The sequence below is a fragment of the Cucurbita moschata genome, unplaced genomic scaffold (genome assembly GCF_002738365.1).
Source record: "Cucurbita moschata cultivar Rifu unplaced genomic scaffold, Cmos_1.0 Cmo_Scf00038, whole genome shotgun sequence".
NCBI lineage: Eukaryota > Viridiplantae > Streptophyta > Magnoliopsida > Cucurbitales > Cucurbitaceae > Cucurbita > Cucurbita moschata.
The window spans coordinates 154,500-177,105 of NW_019268554.1; the positions used below are offsets into that span (position 1 = coordinate 154,500).

General features: G+C 37.6%; 4 protein-coding genes across 4 annotated transcripts in view; 1 reads left to right on the forward strand and 3 right to left on the reverse strand.

Annotated features, from left to right (window-relative positions):
- Window positions 1-1,870, reverse strand: part of LOC111432427 (ubiquitin-conjugating enzyme E2 22-like) — a 5,441-nt gene extending 3,571 nt beyond the window's left edge. The window contains exons 1-2 of the mRNA XM_023069304.1: window positions 1,731-1,870; window positions 172-303 (exon numbers count right to left, since the gene is read on the reverse strand). Of these exons, the coding sequence (XP_022925072.1) occupies window positions 172-174 (3 nt within the window). The 5' untranslated portion in view covers window positions 175-303; window positions 1,731-1,870. The remainder of the gene's footprint in view (window positions 1-171; window positions 304-1,730) is intronic.
- A 5,949-nt stretch (window positions 1,871-7,819) lies between these two features.
- Window positions 7,820-13,040, forward strand: LOC111432320. The gene is made up of 2 exons (XM_023069147.1): window positions 7,820-8,033; window positions 10,404-13,040. Exons 1-2 carry the CDS (start codon window positions 7,994-7,996, stop codon window positions 12,491-12,493), a joined length of 2,130 nt encoding a protein of 709 aa, XP_022924915.1. The 5' UTR covers window positions 7,820-7,993; the 3' UTR covers window positions 12,494-13,040.
- Window positions 13,041-13,666: 626 nt separating this feature from the next.
- LOC111432323 (proteasome subunit alpha type-3) lies at window positions 13,667-17,518 on the reverse strand. Its single transcript, XM_023069152.1, has 10 exons — window positions 17,245-17,518; window positions 17,091-17,130; window positions 16,909-16,992; window positions 16,542-16,615; window positions 15,850-15,936; window positions 15,680-15,764; window positions 15,494-15,540; window positions 14,645-14,710; window positions 14,446-14,536; window positions 13,667-13,960 (listed from the first exon to the last, which is right to left on the reverse strand). The coding sequence occupies exons 1-10, from the start codon at window positions 17,346-17,348 to the stop codon at window positions 13,889-13,891; spliced, it is 750 nt and encodes a 249-aa protein (XP_022924920.1). The 5' UTR covers window positions 17,349-17,518; the 3' UTR covers window positions 13,667-13,888.
- A 1,446-nt stretch (window positions 17,519-18,964) lies between these two features.
- LOC111432321 (magnesium-protoporphyrin IX monomethyl ester [oxidative] cyclase, chloroplastic-like) lies at window positions 18,965-22,422 on the reverse strand. The gene is made up of 5 exons (XM_023069148.1): window positions 21,848-22,422; window positions 20,978-21,042; window positions 19,952-20,279; window positions 19,580-19,678; window positions 18,965-19,392 (listed from the first exon to the last, which is right to left on the reverse strand). Exons 1-5 carry the CDS (start codon window positions 22,328-22,330, stop codon window positions 19,129-19,131), a joined length of 1,239 nt encoding a protein of 412 aa, XP_022924916.1. The 5' UTR covers window positions 22,331-22,422; the 3' UTR covers window positions 18,965-19,128.
- Between the last annotated feature and the right edge of the window lie 184 nt (window positions 22,423-22,606).

Consider the following 22,606-nt stretch of genomic DNA (forward strand, 5'->3'; position numbering starts at 1 on the left):
GGGGGGGGGGGGGGGGGGGGGGGGGGGGGGGGGGGGGGGGGGGGGGGGGGGGGGGGGGGGGGGGGGGGGGGGGGGGGGGGGGGGGGGGGGGGGGGGGGGGGGTGGCGCATATCGATTTCTAGTATCACACCGAAAAAAAAAATATATAACGTCTGATAGGCAAAAAATTACCATATCCAATGGGGGAAAAACAAAGCACTTCTACGCAACTGCTAACTTGAATAACTTTATTCAACAATCAACAGAAACTGAGCTGAAAAACTTCAACTTCGCGGAGTATGCAATCCAGAGGCAAAGAAGAACCTGCAAATAGAATGGGAAGTTAGTGTACAGAATAACGTGAGATCTGGGTAATGGCTAAAAGGTATTTAAATTGAGATACATAAAGAACATAAGAATAGGGTATCTGCACTAAATCCATTTTGCTTTTCTCGAGGAAAATGAATAACTAGGAAAACGAATAACTAACATAAAACCCTTTCATAAACTTAAACAGGCAGTACAATAGCCACAGATTCCAGAGTTGACACAAGACTATCAATAGAATGCTTATTGAAGCTCTAGTCAAGTTTTTGACAAATTTTAAGAGAAACGTACATATCTTGTGGCCATAAGTTAGTCTAATACACCTATGCAGTTAGGATGCACAAGATCACGGACACCGACAGAACAAGTCTAAAAGGGATCAACCGAGCAACATGACCAGATTAATTAATCTGCATATATGTTGTCTAACACAAAGAGATTATGCCACCTTTGTACCCAAGCATTCTACATCCATCCCTATGCAGAAACATACAATAAGATTAGCACCAAAATATGTTTTGCCACTCATGGTGTACATGCCAAATATGGCTAGAAGCAAGAGAAATTACAACTAAGATGGACATCCAGTTTTATGGATTAACTCTTAGATATTGCCACTGTCTCACCGAAACACAAACATTAATCAGTATAAAACCCTGATGTCATATGAACAAAAGTTGATTTCAACATCAAGACTCTAAAACCAAAAACCAATTGTTAATCTTCCAGGTCTTAAACCTTTAAAAGACCTAGATACCAGCATATTTTACAAGGATTGCATCATCCGAGTGAAGAACAGAAGGAAAATCGTTACTAAACACTAACAAATAAACACAGCCAACAACCTTCGGAATTAAAAACAATCGACCACTGATTTATGCACAATTATTTCATGAATTGAGTGTTAACAAGAAACGGTGCAAGAATGAAACAATTAGAGCTGCAAAATCAAACATCAGGAAAGAGCATTTTATGTCAGAAAAAAAACTTCCCGTTGCTAAAACCCCAAAAGAGAAGTTTATAAAGTGGAAAAACACAGTGATAAAGCAAGATTTCGGGGCTGAAATTTACGAAAGAAGTGCCCTAATTGCTAAGACTAGCTTCGAACGCTTAAACTACAGCATCAGAAGAACAAAACACTTGTGGAAACAAACATTCCAATCGACGGCAAGAACAACCAAGAAAAACCCTAATTCTCAAAATCCCCCATCCCCATTTCCACATTCACAGTAAGTAACAAGAGCAAAGTTGTCATCCTTAAAAAAGAAAAAAGGCAAGTCGAGAGATCAAAAACCACCCGATCGAACTAAGATTAAGAGCGAAAACATCATTCAAAGTCACAAAACACAAGAACTCAGAAACAAATCAAAAAGATTCATGTTGAAGTGACAGAAAAGAAAATCCAGATGAGAAAAAAATACTACCTCTGAAGAATCCCTGCAGCTCTGGTTCGCCCGAGGAACCCCAAACAGAGAGATTGAGTGTACACAGACGATGAGAGTTGAGAAAGCAGAGAGCTTTCTTTCCCCTTGAAATGATTGATTGATCAACCAGGAGGAGGATTTAGAGAGGAGCGTTTGAATATTTAATTTATGGATTATAAATTAAAAATTCTTTATTTTTATTGGTGGAAATAAATATATTTCTTAATATTTTTTATTTTTATTTTTAACTCTATATAATTTGATTCAATAAATATAATAATTTAACGCTAACTAAGTAAAAAGTAATAATAATAAATATAATAATTTAACACAATATGGTAACTAAGTAAAAAGTAATAATAATAAATTATTGGCCTCATCCTTTAGTATTACCTAGTCACCTACTCTTATTATTTTTTTTTTTGGCTATTTTAATTTCATTTTATATAGTTTAAATTATTATTCATTGGCTCGATCAAATAATACCTCAATAATTCAGATATTATATCTTTCTCATAAAAGTCATAAGTTATTGTACTAATTAGAAGTGTACTTGAGTTAAAATTTTAAGTTGGTTGGGTTGGTGACTCGAACAATTTGAATAAAACTCAACTCAACCCTCTATTTTCGGGTTGAATTGTAACTCTATTTTCTAGATTATTAGATTGGTCGGACTGACCCAACCAAAACACATCAGCCTGAGAATCAACCTAAATTTTTAGTTTTCTAAAAAAATCAACTCAATCCGAGTCGAAATAAAATGTAACCCAATTGAATTGACGGAAGTTCTTAAGTAATGTACTTTTTTTTCTCTTTTTTATATAAATTAAATAGGGGGAAAATAACTAATTTAAATGATTTAAACTATATGTTTATTTAAATTAAAATCAAAATAGAAAATTAATAAATGCAATTAACAATTTTAGGGAGATTAAATAAATGCAAACCATTAAGTTCATTGATCAATTTTTTAAATCATTAATTAAATTTGAAATATAATTACATTTTTGTCCTCAAGAAAATGTGTGGGCTCATCTTCTCTTCGCACGTGAGCTTCACTGACCCCTCTAATTTCAAATTCAAAAATATAAAATAATAATTTTAAAAAATCTTGGACAAAAAATTGGTAGGTTATTCTCAAATTATAGCGAGAATTACGGAGCCTTTATTTTTCTTGTTTTTTTTTTTTTTTAAATTGGAAAAAGATAAATATAATCTAATTTGAAAGAGTTGAAAAACAAATTCAAAAAACGTCATTTGAGCTCGAGAGATTGACTACCTTGAGCACTAGTGGAGGTGGAATACTCTTCTTTATACTTGAAGTTTTCTCTTGATGGGTCTGAAGGTCCGATAGTCTATGTAGGTATAGTTGCCGGCTAATAGTCCATTTCTAGGATGATGTTGACATAACTAATGTGTAGGTCAACCAACGTCACCTCTAGAGTCATTCCTGTGATCACAACTCTATTGACCTTCATTTTCTAGGTGGCTAATAGATCTATTCCAGCAGGTGTGGATACAATAAGAGGTACTTTTAAAGGCTCTAGGCCTAACACATCTTGTCCCATAAATTCCTCTAATATAAAGGAGTGGGTAGAGCTTGAGTCGAATAACCAAGAATGGGGATGGTACATGTGACTACTGTATCAAGGTTGTCAGCTCTCTTGGTCACGGTAGCATGAGAAACAACATGCTACTATTGCAATCTCCTTTGCTCCACTAGTTCTTATTTTGACTTCTTATTTTGAGGCGGCGGCTATTGTTCTTGATTCAGGCTCACTTGTTTGTTAAAATTCGACAATTCTATTGTCATTTTTGCCACAGTTGAAGCAGGTGTTAGTTCCTGCTCATCCTTCCCCATCATAGTGCTTGTAGTACTTTTGGCACAAAAGTGTGTCCTTCTAGGGTGGCTTCTAATTATTGTGTCGCTTGTCTGGTTTTTTGTTTGACTTATGGTTCTTGTCAAACCTTCTCATGTGTGAATTGGACGTGCTCCATCTTTTTAGCTTGTTGTCGATGCATATCCAATAAGATGACGTCCATTAGTATAGTGGTGTAGTCATTTGAGTCATGGGTCGTCATTGACCCTGAATATCTTCACAAAGGCCCATGATGAAGCCGAGGGTCTTCTTCTTCTTAGTGTCTATCTGGCACAAACCTTGATAACATGGTGAACTCCACGTTGTATTCCTCTATCGTATTATCTCCTTGCTTGAGGCTTAAGAATGCGTCCTAGTTCTTAAACATGGATATAGTAGGGTAATGCTTTTTGAAGGACGTCTCCCTAAACTGGGCCCATGGGATAACCCCTCATTCAGCGTTCAAAGTCTTTGAAGTGGCTTCCACGAAAAGTGTCTCCCCTTTGAACATGTAGGTGGCTCAATGTACCTTGTAATTTTCTAGACAATTTATGTATTGGAATGTTGTTCCGATTACTTCTAATTAGGCCTCACAAGCTATTAATCCACCTTTCCTCAGTGCTCAAGTAGTTGAGATAACCTACACTATCTAGTTGGTATGATTTTTTTTATGGATGTCCTCACGAGAGACTACAACGCCTCTAGTGTAAACGTGATCGTAGGTTGTATTGGGGGACTAACCTGTTGCAGTTCGACCCTTAATTTTCGTCTGCATGTGTTGTGCTTGAGCTTGTGGCATTTCCACCTATGGTGCTCCTTCCGTACAATTCTCAAAAGTCAACCTTTGATTTCAAATAGCAAGTGCCTTCCTTCCTATTTAGGGGATCTTAAGGTTATTTTAAGTCTTTATCTTAATCCGTAACCTTAAAGTTAGTGAATAAAAAATAATATGTTTGAACAAATATATATATATATATATATATATATATTTATTTATTTAAAAAACTGTTCACTCAACTTTTGTATTAATTAATAATAAAAATTTTGAATTTAAAGATGAAATTTGAAAAAAAAAAAAAAGAAGAAAGTAACGGTCAAATTTTGCTGACAGATAAGGCGAGCCGTTGAGATGAGCTGGAAAATCTGAACGCCACAAAACTAGCCGTTAATCTGACCCAGCTTTTCCATCTCTTTTATGAATTTTTAAAAAAGTTCGAGAAAGGATTGCTAAAGAAAATTATATATATTTAAAAAAAATTTGTATATGTAAAAGAATTTAACTTAAATTACAAATTTGCTCTATAAAATTTCAATTTTTATTTTGTACTTATTAAGTTTTTAATTAATTTTTTAATTTATAAACATCTTATAGTTTCTTAAAACTTTCAATTTTATAAAATTTTAAAATATGAAGTGATTTAATAGATTTAAAATTAAATTTGATGTTTAAATAACTAATGTATTTGACACATTAATTTATAAAAAACGGTAGGTCCGCTCCAGATGCGATCACCTTTGAAAAACAAAGACAAAATTGTAATAACACAATACCACTGCTAGCAGTTAGCTTCGGCTCGTTACGTATCATCCTCAGCCTCATAGTTTTTAAACATGTCTAAGAGGTTTCCACACTCTTATAAAAAATGTTTCATTTCCCTCTCTAATCGATGTGAAATCTCACAATCCCCACCCTCTTGGGGGCTAGAGTTTTCTCTGGCACACTGCCCAGTGTTGAAATATCATCACTTGCCCAATAGGGTCAAGCCCAATAATTGTACGAGCCCATTATATATTTATTTTAGTAGAGATTCCGGGGAAATACCTCGAGATTTGAGGAGAAAGAGATCTAGATATCTCGAGGAGAAAGAGATCTAGATATTTTAGGAAAAAAATTATTGTTAAGTTTAGATTTAGATTTGGTAGGTCTAAATTGAGTAGGCTATAGCCTCCACCCTACCTAAGTTATTTATCCAAGAAATTCAAAAACAATAAAAGGCAGAAGTATTCTACAGAGTGTGAGTTGTGTTCAACACCCAGTGTTTGACTTTGATACCATTTGTAACATCTCGAGGCCACTGTTAGCAGATATTGTTCGTTTCAGCCTGTTATGTATCGTCGTCATCCTCATAGTGTTAAAACGTGTCTATTAGGGAGACGTTTCCACACTCTTATAAAAAAAATGTTTCGTTTCACTCTTCAACCAATACGGGATCTCACAATTTTCTTCTCAAATTCAATACAAAAAAAGTTGAATAATTTAGAACATATGAACAACACTATTATTTTTCGTGTCGAGACGTGGGACAAGAACCTTTTGAGTTAGTAGAGTTGATCGTCTTAATCATCTAAAATCACTTTAAAAAGAGAAGGATAATCATTAGACTCTCGACTCACAATTTTAAGTATTAGTTCTTTGAATTGGTGCTTGTCGTGCATTCGAGAGATTGAGGCCTTAGGTAGAGAAAGCCTTATTATTAGAAATCACGAATCTCTACAATGGTATAATTTAGCCACTTTAAGCATAAGCTCTTATGGTTTTGCTTTTAATTTTCCAAAAGGTCTCGTACCAACGGAGATAGTATTCCTTTATAAACCTATGATCTTCTCCTCAATTAGCCAATGTAGGACTCCTCCGAACAATCCTCAACAATCCACGCCTTGAACAAAGTACATCATAGAGCCGTCTCTAAGACCTCTGGAGCCCTCGAACAATCTCTCTTTAATCGAGGCCCGACTCCTTCTCTAGAGCTCTCGAACAAAGGGAACAAACTACACCATTTGTTCAACACTTCAGTCGCTTATGACTATATCTTAGAGGCTCACAACTTCTTTATTCGACACTTGAGGATTCTATTGACATGGTCAAGTACTTAAAGACATGACTCTGATACCATGTTAGGAATCATAGACAACTCTCATGGCACAAAAGGTCTCATACGAATGAAGATAGTATTTCTTATAAACTTATGATCTTTCCCTTAATTAGCCGATGTCGGACTCTTCTCAACAGTCCTCAACACTTATTCCTATCGTGCACCATCCAACCTTAGAGATCAATCCTTCCTTGTTGTATTTAGACAATATACAAAATAGTTTTGAGTTTAAATACATAAGGGAACGGAATACGAAACAACTAGACAAAAACTAACACAAAACTAGAAGAGGCTCTCAACCCTAGGTTTGGTTCTCTATGGCATCTACTTCAGATCTATTCCTGTCCTCGACTAGCTTCTAGTCATTACCTGAAAATTTATGTAAAAGCTAGAGTGAGTATAAAAACGGATAAATAAGTAGCTATTTATAGGCTCGTAATCGTGTCCATGATGGATGCTAGTGTACTACACTCTATAACCTAACTAAAGGCATATCATGATTTCACTTCTAAGGCAACACTCGTGCACCATGTCCGGGATTCAGATCATGATTCAAATTCTATATTTCGCATATATTTGGCCCCCAACAATCTCTTCGTCCCTGGCGACATAGTATGGGTCATGACTCCTGTTAAGCAAAACATCGCACCGAAGAAGAGAAAAATATATGATCATGATGTACCCATGCATCTTGAGGTTTGAGGTGACTTAGAGCATAAAGTAGGTCCGAGTTGAGTGGCAGGATAGGCTTGAGGATTGGGTTATGCAAATTCTAGGGTCCTGCCTACTCGGCTTGGCTCATGACTCCAAAACAATATCTTATGTTCATAAGTTCATGGTTCTAGCTCTAAGGGTCCATCGTAAATACTTAAGGGATAACCTAGGCACGTGTCATATCATGAGGTTCATAAGCCATACTTCTAGCATATAGGTCACAAACATGGGTCGGGTTGGGTCAGGTATACTTCACCAAATAGGACGTTGGAAACATAATTTTATAATATAAAATTCACTCATTCCCATATATGGTAAGTAGATGATTAATTCTTTCGAAGGCTTGTTTCGAGACTTGAACAATGAGATTTCACGCTTTCACGCTTTCACGCTTTCACTAGTTCGAGAGAGATTTAGTTAAATATAATTACGAACAATTTAGGATTAAGTTGAATGGATGAATGCCGAACAATTTTGCCAAACCACGTATGACCAAACACAAGACACCAATACACTTTAACCGACCAAACAACAACGAAGGCAACCAATAAAAGGTTTAAACTACTTGTCGTAACGCTTCGTAAGCCCGAACAACCATGGGTCGGGTCGGGTCGGACCCTCTGGTTGACACCGGACGCCGGAAGCAAAGAGAATTTGGAAGTGGAAATTCGTGTTCGTTCAATGAAGGCCAACAACTGAGGGACCCCCCAAAAAAAAGCAGAGAGAATTTCGCCGGGATCGTAATCGAAGACCAGGGTGAAATCAATCAGCGTGTGGATTTTGAATTTCATTTTGGAATTAAGGGGGTTCGTGGTCAATGGTCCTCGACTCCCAACTTCATATTTCGTCAATGGAAGGTCAGAATTCTCTCTCTAACTCCGAATTTCTCTATCAAGTTCACCGGATTTCTATTCCGGTGCTCATGCTGGTGAGTGAGGAGTTTTTGTGGTTCTTTCTGTATTTCATTCCTCTTGTTGTTTACTTTTTTAGGAAATTTTTATATGGAGTTGACGAACTGAGTTTAGAATTGAGATGAAAATTCCGGGGTTTCTTTGTGGTAGATGATCTAGGGTTTCTGAGTTTAGGTTATTTTGGTTCGTTCTTTCATTTTGGAAGTCTTGTTGAATTGTTGATTCATAATCGTGGTGATTGCTGTGGTGTTTCTGATTGTGGTTTGATTAACTGGAAGTGAAATTAACTGCTGAGAATTATAAAAAAATTTCTTCCCAATAGGAAACAACCTCTTGAAACTGAAGCAGGTTGCGTTTTATAGCATTGAGAACTGCCATTCGCGTTCTGATTACAATGGTAAGGAGTGAAGGCAGTGTGTCAAAGGGGAATTTTGAGTGATTGTTGGTGTCTGGGTAACCATTTTGATATCTTGTCAATTCTCTGGGATGTATGCTCTTACGTGCATTCATCTCTGTTGCTGAGGTGCTCTTTCGTGCATATTATGCTTGGTGTCACAATCGCCTTTTTCTTGGCAGCAGATTTGGCGATTGTGTGACACTCACTTTCAGCATTGAGTGAGTCAAGCCAACTTTGGATCGCATCGTCTACGGCCGGGCAACGTATGCTCAAGCCTCCGGCCCGGATTTGAGAAGAAGGTTTTAAAAAACGGGGTAGAGAGATTTGGAAAAGAGAGTTTGAAAGCAAGGTTAAGAGAGAGATTGAAAGCGATGTTATATAGCATGCAAGCAAAAGACAACAAAAACGGCTTAAACAGTATATAACTTTTCGGGTGGGTAGGGAGAATTTAACAACTAATCTCATCCCTCTATAGTACATTTTGGGGCATTTCATGTCTACCAAGCATAAACATGATTTTGCCGAAACGTCATACTCTTAGGAAAAGCAAGAAGGAAATTATACAACATGAAAGCAGTAAAGGAAGGCGATAAAGTAGTACAAGGCAAGGGTTTTGGCATGTAATGAGCATGCAGTCGTGGGCAATATGCCTTGGATAAGCATGACCATGACACTTGGCTTGACAGTGCAAGCTATGACTTGATATGGAGTGTCATTTGATAACTATTTTGTTTTGAAAATCGTGCTTATTTTCTTATCGTTTATTTTCTGTGGGTTTTCACTTTTAAAGAAATATCTGAATTCTTTCCGTAACAAAATCAAGTTTTTTGTATGCCTTTTATTCTTTAATTTATTCAACGAAGATTCGGTTTCTTTATCAAAAAAATTTCAAAAACCAAATCGGTATCTAACAGGGCGTTTGGGATCTCCTTCTGGACTTTTATTTGGAGAAGTATACATATAAGTAGGTTTATAGTGTGATTGTTCTTTTATGAAATTTAAGCCTATTAGTTTTAATCAACTTTCTTGTTCATGCTGATATTGAAATTGATTTTAAATTTTTTTATTAAATAAAAAGGCATTAATAGTTTTTGGGTAAGTCACCAAAAACGTGGTTTCATTAAGCCAAATAAAAGATTGTACAAGGGCATAAAATGACTAGCATGAAAAAGGAGTACAAACACCAGCTGGTCATGTATGAACTTCAATCCAAGAACCTGTTCTTTTGTATCTGTATGAACCGATATTATTACATTACAATTCCTTCCCATTACCTCTCAAGGAAAATTCCGAATTAGATTCAAAATTGACGGGTTAGTGTGAACTTATCCGTGTGGTTATCCACTCTTCAAATAGGAATGCATTTTCTAAAAGATTCTGGCATTCGTGCTTTGGTGGGTCTCCGAGATCCTTTCTATGACCTATGTTGTGTTGAAGTGATATCGATATGATCCGATTGATTGCGTAAAACTCGCGGTAGCAATGGAACTAGGAAAAGTATATAGAAAAGACAGTTCTTTTCTATTCTATTAGTATGAGTTAGTGATCTCGGCTTAGTGAGCCCTTTCTTCCGTGATGAATAAAACCTAGCTGATAATTACATAAACTTGAGTGATAAAAAGGTGTTAAGTCGAAATCTCCTAAACCTCTTTCCAAAACCTCTCCACCACTATGATAATTTCACTATTCCTATCTAGCCAAATACTCATGGGAGAAGAACAAAAATCAAAATTTCTATAAGCTAGTTATCTTTTGAGAGGGAAAGAAACTGGCCAAATTTGAGAATTCTGAATCACATTTTTAGGCAGTGAGTGAGCTTTAGTTGCACATCAAAGCTTAGTGATCACATTGGCTTTGTTGAAATTTATATAATGTTTTGCTAACCAGCTTGAGGCTAATTGATCGACATCTTCCGACAGGTGTATCACCAGACCAGGAATCCGTGGATTCTGGAACGAAAAGGTCCAGTGTATCATCTGGAAGTAAGTCTAGAAACCGGAACGAGTTTCTTTACAAATTCTTGGACAGTGAAATCTTTACGGCCAAACTCGAGGATTGGTTTGAAGAAGTGTTAGAGAATTCTAAAACCAAAAAGTCTGTTTTCGATGTTCCGTTTGAGTTGATAGATTTACAGAAGTTTGACTATGCACTAGAAGGTATTTCATTTCAGCAGCTGGTTCGAATGCCGAGTGCTATTTGTGCTTCGGCCTCTGATGGCGTGGAAGCAACTGCTTATCTTGCTGTTGAGGATTTTCTTCATGCATGTGTGAAAGGTTTGTGGGAGGCATTTTGGGGGAGTCAAGATCAGTCCCTGCCTTTCACTGTTGCTTGTTTGTACAGGGATAATTTAAAATTTTACCATGCTGAGAAGGCCATTGCTACAGGGAAGCTGGAAGGTCTTTCGGCCACTGGCATACTGTTGAAGAACCCTCGACATCCCCATGGGAAGTGGGGCCAAATTCTTACGCTTGCTGTACTGAGTCCTGATATCGGAAACCTCGCTGTGGACCATGAGAGTTATCCTTCTTCATCTGTCTTTGGCAAGGCCCTTTTTTATGCTATCCGCATGCTGTTGTCAAGAAGCTCGAACAAATCGAACTATTCACCGAGTTTAAACTCCGTTTTTGTTCTTCTTGTCGATTCACAGTATGGAGGAGTAATAAAAGTTGAAGGAGATTTAAGTAGATTGGAGTGCGATCCGAATAATGCGTATGAATGTGCTGCTGAATGGATAAAACGATATGCTACAATATCAGTTTCTCAAATTGATAGGATCTGGAATGAGCTTGGAAATGCAAACTGGGGAAATATTGGGGCCTTACAAATACTTTTTGCAACCTTCCATTGTATAATGCAATTTGCTGGAGTTCCGACGCACTCAATTGAGGATCTAGCTGCCGAGCATAGTTCTCGTTTGCAAACGAGAAGAGCAGAGAGGCAGTTGGGCGATGTCAGATCAAATGGGAATGGTATGTTTAGGTTCCAACGGCGAAGTGTTTCCCCTGAAATTGTTGAAGTTCAGGAAGATTCGATCAAAGTTAAGTCGGAAGAGATAGTAAAGTTGGAAGTAGGATCCGTGTTGTGGTTGGAGGATTCGAACTGGCAAAAGGGTTATCAGATTAATGAACTCCTGACTTCTGGTGAGCTTCAATTTTATATTGCTTCTCCTGTTGAAGAACCCGGAAAGAGTCTGTTTCTTTACGTCGGATCTCGAATTTCCCAGCTTGAAGCATGGGAAGATATGAACTGGTGGTATCAAGTACAGAGGCAGACCAGGGTGTTGACTGTAATGAAACAGAAAGGTCTATCTAGCAAGTATCTACCACAACTGAGTGCATCTGGGAGGATCATTCATCCCGGTCGGTGTCATAGACCCAGCTCGGGTCAGAACTGCGACCACCCATGGTGTGGCACGCCTATTCTTGTGACCAGCCCAGTTGGTGAAACTGTAGCAGACATGGTAAATGGTGGTAGATTTAGTCCTGAAGAAACATTAAGGTGTTGCCATGACTGCTTGTCTGCACTCTCAACTGCTGCTTCAGCTGGAATCCGACATGGAGACATCCGACCAGAGAATGTGATTTGTGTGAGATCGGGTGTGAGACGACCTTATTTTGTTCTTATCGGCTGGGGACATGCGATTCTTGAAGACAGGGACCGCCCTGCTTTGAATCTTCACTTCTCATCCACTCTTGCTCTACAGGAGGGGAAGCTCTGCTCGGCATCAGATGCTGAAAGCCTAGTTTATATGCTTTATTATGCCGCTGGTGGTGCTTTTCCCGACCTGGATTCGGTCGAGGGGGCGCTATTGTGGCGAGAAACCTCTTGGTCAAGGAGGTCAATTCAGCATAAGCTTGGTGACATGTCAACAGTACTGAAAGCATTCGCTGACTACGTCGATAGTCTGTGTGGAACTCCGTATCCAATGGACTATGACATCTGGTTAAGAAGGTTGCGGAGAAATATCCACGATGATGATCCGGGAAAGGAAATCGATACGTCAGGCTAGGTCGCTTTTATTAGCTATGGTGTAAATTTCTACTCTATTGCTGACATCCATCTCCTCCAACTGTGATTATGCATTTTTGGTTGGAAGAAGACCAGATGGTTCAGGTAAGTTAATGGCTCGATTACATTCCTGAAGTTCGAACTTTCGACTCAATGCTTGCTACTAGGAAGGAATGTTTCAGTCAGCTTGTTATCTTCGTTCGTCTTCGAGCTGGAGTTAATCGACCCTGTAAAAGACATTGATCTAGATGCACCTAACAAGATTACACTGCTCGTTACCTCTGTTACGATTGGTCGATGTGGACAAGTGCAGCTACGATCGTGGTCGACACTGATTTATAACTGTGTGACCAAGCTAAACACCATGATGTTTCCATGTAAGTGCATACGTAAAGAAGATTTTAGTATTGCGTTTGGTGTGAAGGGTAGATTTGTATATGTGTTTTTGGTTGCCACTAGGAAGAAGAGTTTGGATGTTTATGATGTTGAAGAGTATTAACATTCTGAAGGAATTTGTAATTTCTGATAATGGATAGCCTTCTTTCTTAGGACTCCTCATTCTACTTCCTTTTAGTTTTTTCTTGGTTTGTTGTATACTTTTTGGTGTAATTAATAAAGTTTACCAAAGATTTGCAACCTGTGCTGATAGAGCTAATTTTGCACCTTTAAATTCACTTTTAAATATGTCTCTAATCATTTAAAATTAGAGTGGTCTAAGAACCATTTTGTATAACAAACTTACTTTCATGAGTTTATGATTTTCAGTTTTTATGGGTAAAAAAATTCTTTCTATCCGATAATTATATGTTATTTATGCTGTTACATTGCCTTTTGCTGATGGTTATATAACGTTGCTTTAAATCTTCTCTTATTCTTACTTTCAAAATCTCTCCTCTCTTTTCTAAAACCTTCTTCTCAAACGGGGTCAAAGGCTTAGGCATACGTTACCCAGCTGTAGGCAATACGAATACAAATTGGCTTGACTTCCCTTGGTGTTAGGAGTGAGTGCCGCACAATCACAAAGTTCAATGCTAAGAAAAGTGCGACACAAAGTCCAATGCTAAGAAAAATACGACACAAAATCCAATGCTAAGAAAAGTGCGACAATGCTAAGAAAAGTGCGACAGTGGAACATATTTTCTTTTACACAATTACTTATAAAAAATAGACAATCTTATGAATGATGAAGATGCTGTGTTTTTAAGAGCAAGATCTTCTACTGGCTTACAGGAGAAAATTCCCAATTTGATTAAGAACAGTACCATAAAGCAGTATCGAAATCACAATAAGTTTATCTGTTCCTGAATCCTTGGAAAATTCTTACAGGGCACTCTATCCAGACGCTTGAAACTAAATAAAGCAATTGCAACAGTAAGAACACCTAAAAATATCTAACTTAATCAGCATCCATCTCTTCCAGGGCGGCTTTAGCTGCTGCCTTTGCTTCCCCTAGAAGATCCTCCGGGACCTGAAAATGGAAGAAGCATGTGGTTGAACTAGCTTTGCAGAGAGCCACTTCCCTAATACTAAAGTATTTCAGGTTAACGTGAATTGGATACTAGCTATTACTATAGTATCTTCATACTATACTAATATTACTTTCAACTACACTGTTCGCATTAAATCGTAACGCGATTTAATATCAATAGTAGTAGGCAGCTAATACCATCCTATTTTTTCCACAGGAATTATGTACCACTGACAAAAATTCATGAACCGTAGATTTCTGTCACAACTTCCATAAGATCCGAAGGCAAACTAAGTTTTAGGTAATCGGTTCAGAATTTAGATGCAGCTTTCCACAATCAAATTTATGTACCGCTAATATTCAGCTACCCATAATCGATGTTGATATGAAGAACAGAATTGGTATACTAATATCATGACATATCATGTAACAAAATTTTGAAAAGAACAATTGCACTTTATTTTCTTCTATAACATTAATAGTACCTTCTGATGTTGGCGGTTGGACTCATCACAGATCCAACTCATTTCCAACTCGAAGTCCTTGTCCTTTGCCTCATCATGTACTCCATAAATACTGCTCGCCAAAAGAGCAACCAAGAGTTAGATTCTAATCAAGCATTTGCTCGGACAAACTACACCATCACTTGTTTTAGCAAAGCCCAACAACTCAGAAGTTACTCACATCTTGGCTACTTCAATGATCCCTTGCCGACATGTCATTTCAGAGAGCTTCAACTTTTCAATTTCCCTGTCATAGCATTCTTGTAGATCAGGAATATTACTTAAATTATCATGAATAAGGATAACAGACAATTTGTTAGTGAGATGTTAAATTGATGGATATATTCAAAGGTGGTGAGATATTATGAATAAAGGTGTATTAGAAAGTGCCCATTCTTGTAAACAAAAGTCCTTTTAACTATAAGCACTTCAGTAAAAAGTACTTCTTGGTTCTATATTAATCAAAGTTCTTTTTTAAATACCTTCCGGTTGAGCATTTAGGCTGAAAAATTACATAAGTACTCATTGTTTGAGTATTTCTAAATAACTGTTTTAATACGAACATGAGAATGTTCACTTTGAACACTTGTAAATTACTTCCAAACATGATTTTGAGTGGAGGGTGCTTTGGACTTGTATCAACTATAAGGTTATGTACAACAAAATCATTATTCTGGAAGTTCAATATTGGCTACATTATCCACCATAAATTAGTCAATAAATTCGCAATGTAACAAGAAGGTTCTACAACTAAAATCCCTGATATGAATATTATTTTCCAAGATTATGAGTAATGAGCATTCACATGTCAATCATAGAAAGCTACACATGAATCTCCTACAGAAACATCCTTAGGTAGCCATCTGCCACTTATGCCATTTGTTTATATTACTGTGAATACCGATTGTAGTAGTCATGCATCCACATTTTTGAAAACTCATTCTCATTAAATTCAATTAGATAGCAACAGAGGAGTGTCTAGTCAATCCCCCCAAAAGAAGAATCATGACAAGTAAATCTTTAATCTTACGTTTTTGCAGCCTGCCTGCCCTTTCCAATTGCAGCGCCATAGTACCTCTGGAAAAACCCTCAAAAAAATGTAAGTTCATAGCAGTGATAGATTTGCATAAGTAGTTTGCAAGCGCTGTGAACAAAACAGCATTAAAGTTAAAACTGAAATATCACAAGTCTGCAACATGTCAATGCATAAACTCACATAAGAAACACCGGATGGTTCAACCATGTACAATTGTGGTCCATCTCTATCATAACCTCCAAGAATAACGCCACATCCAAAAGGTCTGCAACATTAACTTTAATTCTATTTAAGGAGAAAGAAGGAAGCAGTTTCAAATTACTATAGGTCTTACTGAAATCGTGACAAACCTGAGCCACCAGTAGAGTGTACAGAGATGCACATAACTGGCAACACGATCAGCTAGTTCCTTTACAGGGATTGGTTCACCATAAACACTACATAAGGAGTCCATAACAAAACAAGATAAGCATTCAATATGATAATGCAAAAACAACAATACATCTCAGATAACCTCAGATAAAGCATTAGATTAATTGATAACTTTTCTCATGATCATATAGCATATAGCCTGTATGCCTTCACTTTTAAAGTGCTCTGGACACCATTGTTTTCTCCCATCAGTATAGTATCTCACTGTACCTATGTATGATTAACGTGTATGCAGAGCTAGAAGTTCATGAAGGCATGTACTTTCTAGAAAAAAACAATTCATTTGCATGTGACAGTACAATAATTCAATCATCGTCACTTTGTTTCCCAGGGAATGGTTTACTGGTACAATTATACTTGTGCTAAGACATAATGAATATTAATACTGTTCATCTGTTATGTCGTATCTTAATCTCTATTTAAAATATATTTATCAAGTCAGGACTCAGGAATCATATTCAAACATTAGCAGAAAACTGAATAAAATCGAAGTATCATCACCGAAAACATTCATATCCAATATGCATTCTTACAGAACAACAAATTTCATTTATGTATAGAGTGGGAGGTGTGGGTTATTGGAGACTGTCTAAAATAGAAGAGTCCCAACCTTTCATAGTTGGTTGCTTCAGACTTCGCTCGAGCAACTATTTGCCTTCCATCTGCTGCTAACCCTGCCACAGCCTGTTATTGAATGACGAAGTACATCAATAAGAAAAAGATTAGAATGCAAGCCCATGTAGCTTTACAGTTCACTTCTTGCTATATGTTAAACTTCAAACACTTGAACATGAGAAGATCCAAGAAAATGAACTTTTCTATTCCATTATTCATATGCAAGTCTCCACCCAGTCAAGGCACCCTCCTTAATCAGTAATCTACGACCATTATGTAATAAAAGCTCTAAAAAAAATCAAAACCCTTATACAGGACTACTTGAATTCAAAGCAGTGATGGAGAAAAGACAAAGGAAATACCATGCCAGAATGACGATGAACGGCGTGAATTCTTCTATTAGAACCAGGAAGCATCATCTTCGAGGTAATTAGCTTTTCCACGCCCTGAATCAATAACACCCCCATCAGATTTGCACGTGAGAGACACTCCACCACAAACCACAAACAAGAGGAAACACACTCAAAAGCGTTCTAAAACTTACCATAACGACTCCATCTTTGCATTTGATTCCAATAACAGTCCTGCAAACGAATTCCAGACCCAGCTCACATAAAAAGGAAATCGCAAAATCCCTAACTACCTCAGGGAAAGTCCATGGAAGAAAGAAGGGGAAGAGAAAAAAAAGAAAGACATACCCACTGTTGTCGACGGCCTTTGCGGCGTACTCGATCTGGAAAACACGGCCATCGGGGGAGAATGTGGTGACGGAGAGATCGTAACCAGTGCCTATGCTGCTCATTGTTTCTGGTTCTTTGCCCTAACCGAGAGCGAGTTTCGATTGGTAATCTGTGGCGCAGGAAATGGAAAAGTGGAGCTTATGAAGAAGACGACCGAGCTTTGTACTTCTCTCTACTCTTCAATTTCTTTCTTCCCAAGAAAATCTTTTGCCTTCGCGTGGGTAATTTTAAGGTTTTGTTTAGGATAATAAAACACGTAAAAAAACATTAGTTTTGGAAACGACGATCCTCCGGATACTGATCGATGTTATCTCTCCGTTGAGCTTGTTTGCTTGTATGTGTGTTAGCTCTCGGTGTTCGACTTTGTGTTATTCCTGTAAAGCGTGTTTATCTGCACATCTCCAATAGACGGATCACCTTAGGAGCGTGAGCGACAGTAAGAGAGTCTAGACCCGGGTTCTCCCACTAAAAAACACTCAAGGAGTCGAAACAAAATAGTATAGAGTCCGAAGTCCAAGTTAAGCCACATAACCACCCTAGCCGCCCTAAAAACCCAATAGAGAATATCTTCCTAGCAAAATATGCATGAGAGAACTTAATTGAAATTAGGGTGCTATAGCTAATGCGGTTTACATCTTGACTCAGGTCAGTACATTTCCAGTAAACGTTGCACCCCCAGGATCGTGAGTGATAAGAGGTTTAGACCTATGTGCACCTAGAGATTGGTTTGACCCAAGGAGCTAACCCAGAATGTTCTGGAAACGAGAGATGGGATTTAAATCGCCTAGAAGCTCCTAAGAATCTCGTAGGCCTTCACGAAAACCAAGGACGACCAAGGTAGTTCATCAGGCTATAACAGTGTGAATAGTGTCACCAATTTGTCCACTACCCTTTCTACTCCGATGTTATACTGTCGAGACTCTACTCCAGTAGTAGTACCGTGGAGCAAGGTGTGGCCAGTTAGGGTAGTGTGAAATATGAAAATGGTCAAGGGTCTCATGAACAGGACTCTTGTGCTGTAAACCCGTCCCTGATAGGGGGAGCGTGGGACCACGTAGGTTAACCTAGTAGCTATCTGACACACGAGGGATCGCTTCCCCCAAACTTTGGCGACATTATGGTCCCGTGGGAGGGCTCGTCAGCTAACCCCCATGGATGATGATTAGATTCAGATCTAGCTATAATGACTCGCAGCTTATGAGGTCACGTCTCAAATTTAGAACACTGGTCATTCATTGCATAAGCAAGACAAGCCACCTAAGTCATAGAAAAGAAAGATAAAAAAACTAGTACATATCGTAGGGGTACACTTCAATCCAAAGACTCGCTTAGAATGTTGGGGTACCCAGTTGCTTAGATAGCATTGAAACCTAGGTCCGAACTTCCTAGAGCCTAGAGTAAAGCTCGTGGATGCTTACTAGGTTAAGGATGCGATGAGAGCCTACAAATAGGTTGCTTAGTGAGTATTTTTATACTCACCCCCCTTTCCTCTTTCTTTTTTAGGTGTTCGTAGGCTGCTGGTCGAGGTGGAGAAGCGTTTAGCGGTCACAGAGGAGGTCGTTCCGGAGCGTCAGTCCATTTTAACTATTGATTGAACTTTGTTTAAATCCTAACCGGCAATTGTTGATACACAAAATTTAGTACTGGAAAAGAATGCTTGGAAGTTAAGAAACGAAAATAAGGTGAAGCAGAACAGAGGGTGAATAACATTATAAACTAAGACCACTTCGTTACTCAATGTTTGTGATGATATTTTTACAAACATTACATGACAACATATTACACTCATTCAAACTGAACCGTACTAAAAAGATGAGTGGAGTATGAGCTAATTACAAAAATTTAGTACACAAGTTTAGGCTCAAACTCCGCAAAATCAACAGATCCAGACTCAATCGGAGGCATCAAATATGCAGCCAATATCTCAGACACCAATGCTGCAACAAGTGGGATCCTCTTCAAGTTCTTCACTAGAGAACCCTCATTGGTTTCTCCAACAGCAAGCAGCTTCTCATTGATCTCAACCATCCTGTCCAGTTTCCTCTTGAACTCGGGATTCTCCACGTCCGGTACGGCTGGGAAAATTCTCGCCGTCGTGCGGTTGGTCTGCGTTTACAGAAGTAATATGAGTTTGGTTATCAAACAGTTCAGTCCTATATTGTTCATCTAACTAGGCAGATAGACATTGTTGATAACTAGAAGAGGATTTAACAGTTTCATTGAATTTTTGTTTGAAGATCAGAATATTTCTCAAACATGGCGTATGAATGAACTATGTAGATCACAAGCTTACCTCAATGATAACATGCATGTCAAATTCTTTTGTGTTAAGGCCAATTCCTTCATAGAATGCTGTTCTTTGGCAATCATTGAGATACATTGTCACGTACACCTGCAAAATATTCATCAAGAGACAACAACACGATTCATATTGACAATGATTTTATTTTTGGTATGGTAACTTTTACAAATTAACCTCATAAAAACTACTCATAACTAAACTTTCTTTACTTGGTCTTCCACTTCTTGAAAACAAAGTAGTTTTTGAGTAAATAAGCATGGCATTGAAGAACAGATTGTCACGAAAACATTATTCTTTCCATTAGTTGCTGTCAAGTGTAGAATTCTACTAAAATATTGGGAAGGACGAGTAATGGCGAATTACCGATAAGCAGAAGAAGCGGGACCAGAGCTTAGCTTTCCAATCATTGAGGAACTGAGGCTGTGCCTTGAGCAATGCAGAGAAGAAATCGCCATGCCTGTTCTCATCCTGGCACCAGTTCTCAAAGTACTTGAAAATGGGATAGCATTGGAACTCAGGGTTGGCCTTGAGATGTCTGTAAATGGTTATGTATCTCCAGTATCCAATTTTCTCAGACAAGTAAGTTGCATAGAAGATGAACTTGGGCTTGAAAAATGTGTATTTTCTAGCCTTTGTCAGGAATCCCAAGTCCAATGCCAAGTTGAAATCAGATAAACCCTTGTTCAGAAACCTGTAATTAAGTTATAAGATGAACAAACTTAAAACAATTTCACTGTAATGCTGATCTGAAATTTGGCTTTCGTATTTTTAGTCCTATATTTTCAAACATTGTTTTAGTTCTGAACTCTATGTAAAAACAAACCGGTTTAGCTATTTCTTGGCAAAGACTTGTGCAACGTTATTTCTAATGAGTAGATCTTTCTACCTAGACAAATGACACATCTACTAACCAAGTATTTGAATGTCAAATGTGTACATATCTATGTTCAACCCTGGAAATATTAGCATCAAAAGCTAAAATAAGTATTTATGCAAATTTTAATGACTAAAATTTAATATTTAAAAGTTGAAGAACAAAATATTTGAAAATTAAACTAACACAAGTGTTACTTAAATAACCATTTCGTTATTAAAACCTGTGCTTGTTTTGTCATAATTTCTCTACATGAGTTCATCTTACTTAGAAAACATTTAATATTTAGCCAAATTCCAAAAAACAAGAAAAACTTTACTTGGTTTTAGAAAACATACATAAAAAGTAAATAACAAAACAAAAAAAATCCTAGTATTTATAGACTTATTTTCAAAAATCAAATGGTTGTGGAAGTTCAAGAGGCTTAATATGTTATATTTGCAGTGTCCTTACATATCAATAAAGGAAGCTTACGGTATGGTTTAGAGGCTATAAAATATAAAATCAGTACATACCCAGCATGCCTGGCTTCATCCCTTGACATCAGGGAGAAAATCTCTGCCACCACTGGATTAGTTTTCTGGAACACAAAAAAAAATTGGCCAAGTGAGATAGAAGGAAGATTATTTTCCTTACACAGTGCTCAAGTTTAAGTAAATATGATAGATAAAATATGATTTCAAAGTGAAAATCAGCTTATGATTTGGAACCGCAGAAGCCATTCTGCAGTAGAATTCAACAATAGAGAACAAACTATACAGTCAAATGACATACCATCTATTCTCTTACATGAAAACTAAAGTTTGGTTGCTGTAATACAATGTTGGTCTAACTCGAAGTCAAATTTAATTTCTGTCTCTAGATTTTTGGCTTCTTACGTTTTAGAATTATCTCTATAAAACCTCCATACTTCAATTTGTTCATCACTTATTAAACAATGGTAAGATCTTAGTCAAATTTCAAAAGGAAAAAAAGATCCTTAAAGGTTGATTTTCAATTTTTTAAAATAACAAACTAGCTATAATTTTTTTTAAAAAAAAGTTACGAAAGCAGATTAGGAAACCAAGAGAAAGGATAGAAATAAACCTAATTTCTAAAAGCAGAAAGCCAAAAACAAAATCATTATCTACTTGAATTCTAAACAATAGCTCTATAGTCTCCACTGCATTTGTTTTGAAAACTCTTTTCAACGCAAACTATGGTGTATTTTCAAGGATAAAGTACTTAAAAATACCACAATTCACAGCCACAGACCAACCTGTCAAAACAAATAGTACAGTACTTAACAAATTGTTTCGTGATTTTTGAAAAAAAAATTCCACACCACTCCAAAATCAACTTCAAAAGCACAGTAACAATTCATTCTTAAAGTTCATGACCAGTACCTTAAGCCTCCTTCCCAGCTCCTTGTAGAGCAAAAACCCCGAAAACTCAGCAGTGCAAGACCTCTCAAGAAACTCCACAAAGATTTGCCTGAGAGCACCTTCCATTTTATCAGCAGCTTCCTTGAACTCCTTGTTCCTCACAAAATGCGTCTGATTATAATCAGTCTTGAACTCCTGGAGCAAAGCCTCAAACTCTGCCTGGTTCAAGTTCTTGTTGATTTCCGTGTTGAAGAGAGTCTCCATCTCGTCGAAATCGGTAGTGTAGAACCTCGGCGTCAGAAGCGTCTCCTTAATCACAGCCTTGTTGGCATTCTTCGAGGGCTTCGGAGGCGATTGAGAAGTAGTTGCAGACATTTTAATGGCAGTGAATTTGGAGTAAGAGAATGGAATTGCTCTCGTTCTAGGGCTTCCGAATTCAGACCTCCTGCTACAGAACTTCGACATCGGCTTCACAAGAGCCATCTCGGCGGCGGCGGCGGCCATGGAAGAGGAAGCTTCCTTGGAGGGCCTACGATGGCGGATGGGGGGAATAACAGAGGAAGAATGAGAGCTCTCAGTGGAGAGTTAGAAATAGAGGCTCTGATATATGCATGTGAGGATAGTGACATAATATTTTTCATCCAATGAATTCCAAGATTTTGTTGAATGATATTGACACGTGGCGTTCCAGCATTGGTTTATCGGATTACTCTTTCGCGTTGATAATACCACGTCAGCAAATAATTTTGTGGTTCCCATTTCTTTTTATTTTTATTTTTT

What these genes read in the sequence shown, in the direction of transcription:
- LOC111432320 (XM_023069147.1), top strand. Translation starts at nt 7,994, where the DNA reads ATGGTCCTCGACTCCCAACTTCATATTTCGTCAATGGAAG. An exon ending in TCATATTTCGTCAATGGAAG is followed by an intron (nt 8,034 to 10,403) that starts GTCAGAATTCTC and finishes ATCTTCCGACAG; the next exon opens with GTGTATCACCAGACCAGGAA.
- LOC111432323 (XM_023069152.1), bottom strand. Translation starts at nt 17,348, where the DNA reads ATGAGCAGCATAGGCACTGGTTACGATCTCTCCGTCACCACATTCTCC. An exon ending in GCAAAGATGGAGTCGTTATG is followed by an intron (nt 16,993 to 17,090) that starts GTAAGTTTTAGA and finishes TTATTGATTCAG; the next exon opens with GGCGTGGAAAAGCTAATTAC. An exon ending in GGCAGGCAGGCTGCAAAAAC is followed by an intron (nt 14,711 to 15,493) that starts GTAAGATTAAAG and finishes ATGCTATGACAG; the next exon opens with GGAAATTGAAAAGTTGAAGC.
- LOC111432321 (XM_023069148.1), bottom strand. Translation starts at nt 22,330, where the DNA reads ATGGCCGCCGCCGCCGCCGAGATGGCTCTTGTGAAGCCGATGTCGAAG. An exon ending in AGCTGGGAAGGAGGCTTAAG is followed by an intron (nt 21,043 to 21,847) that starts GTACTGGTCATG and finishes TTTGTGTTCCAG; the next exon opens with AAAACTAATCCAGTGGTGGC. An exon ending in GATGAAGCCAGGCATGCTGG is followed by an intron (nt 20,280 to 20,977) that starts GTATGTACTGAT and finishes ACTTAATTACAG; the next exon opens with GTTTCTGAACAAGGGTTTAT.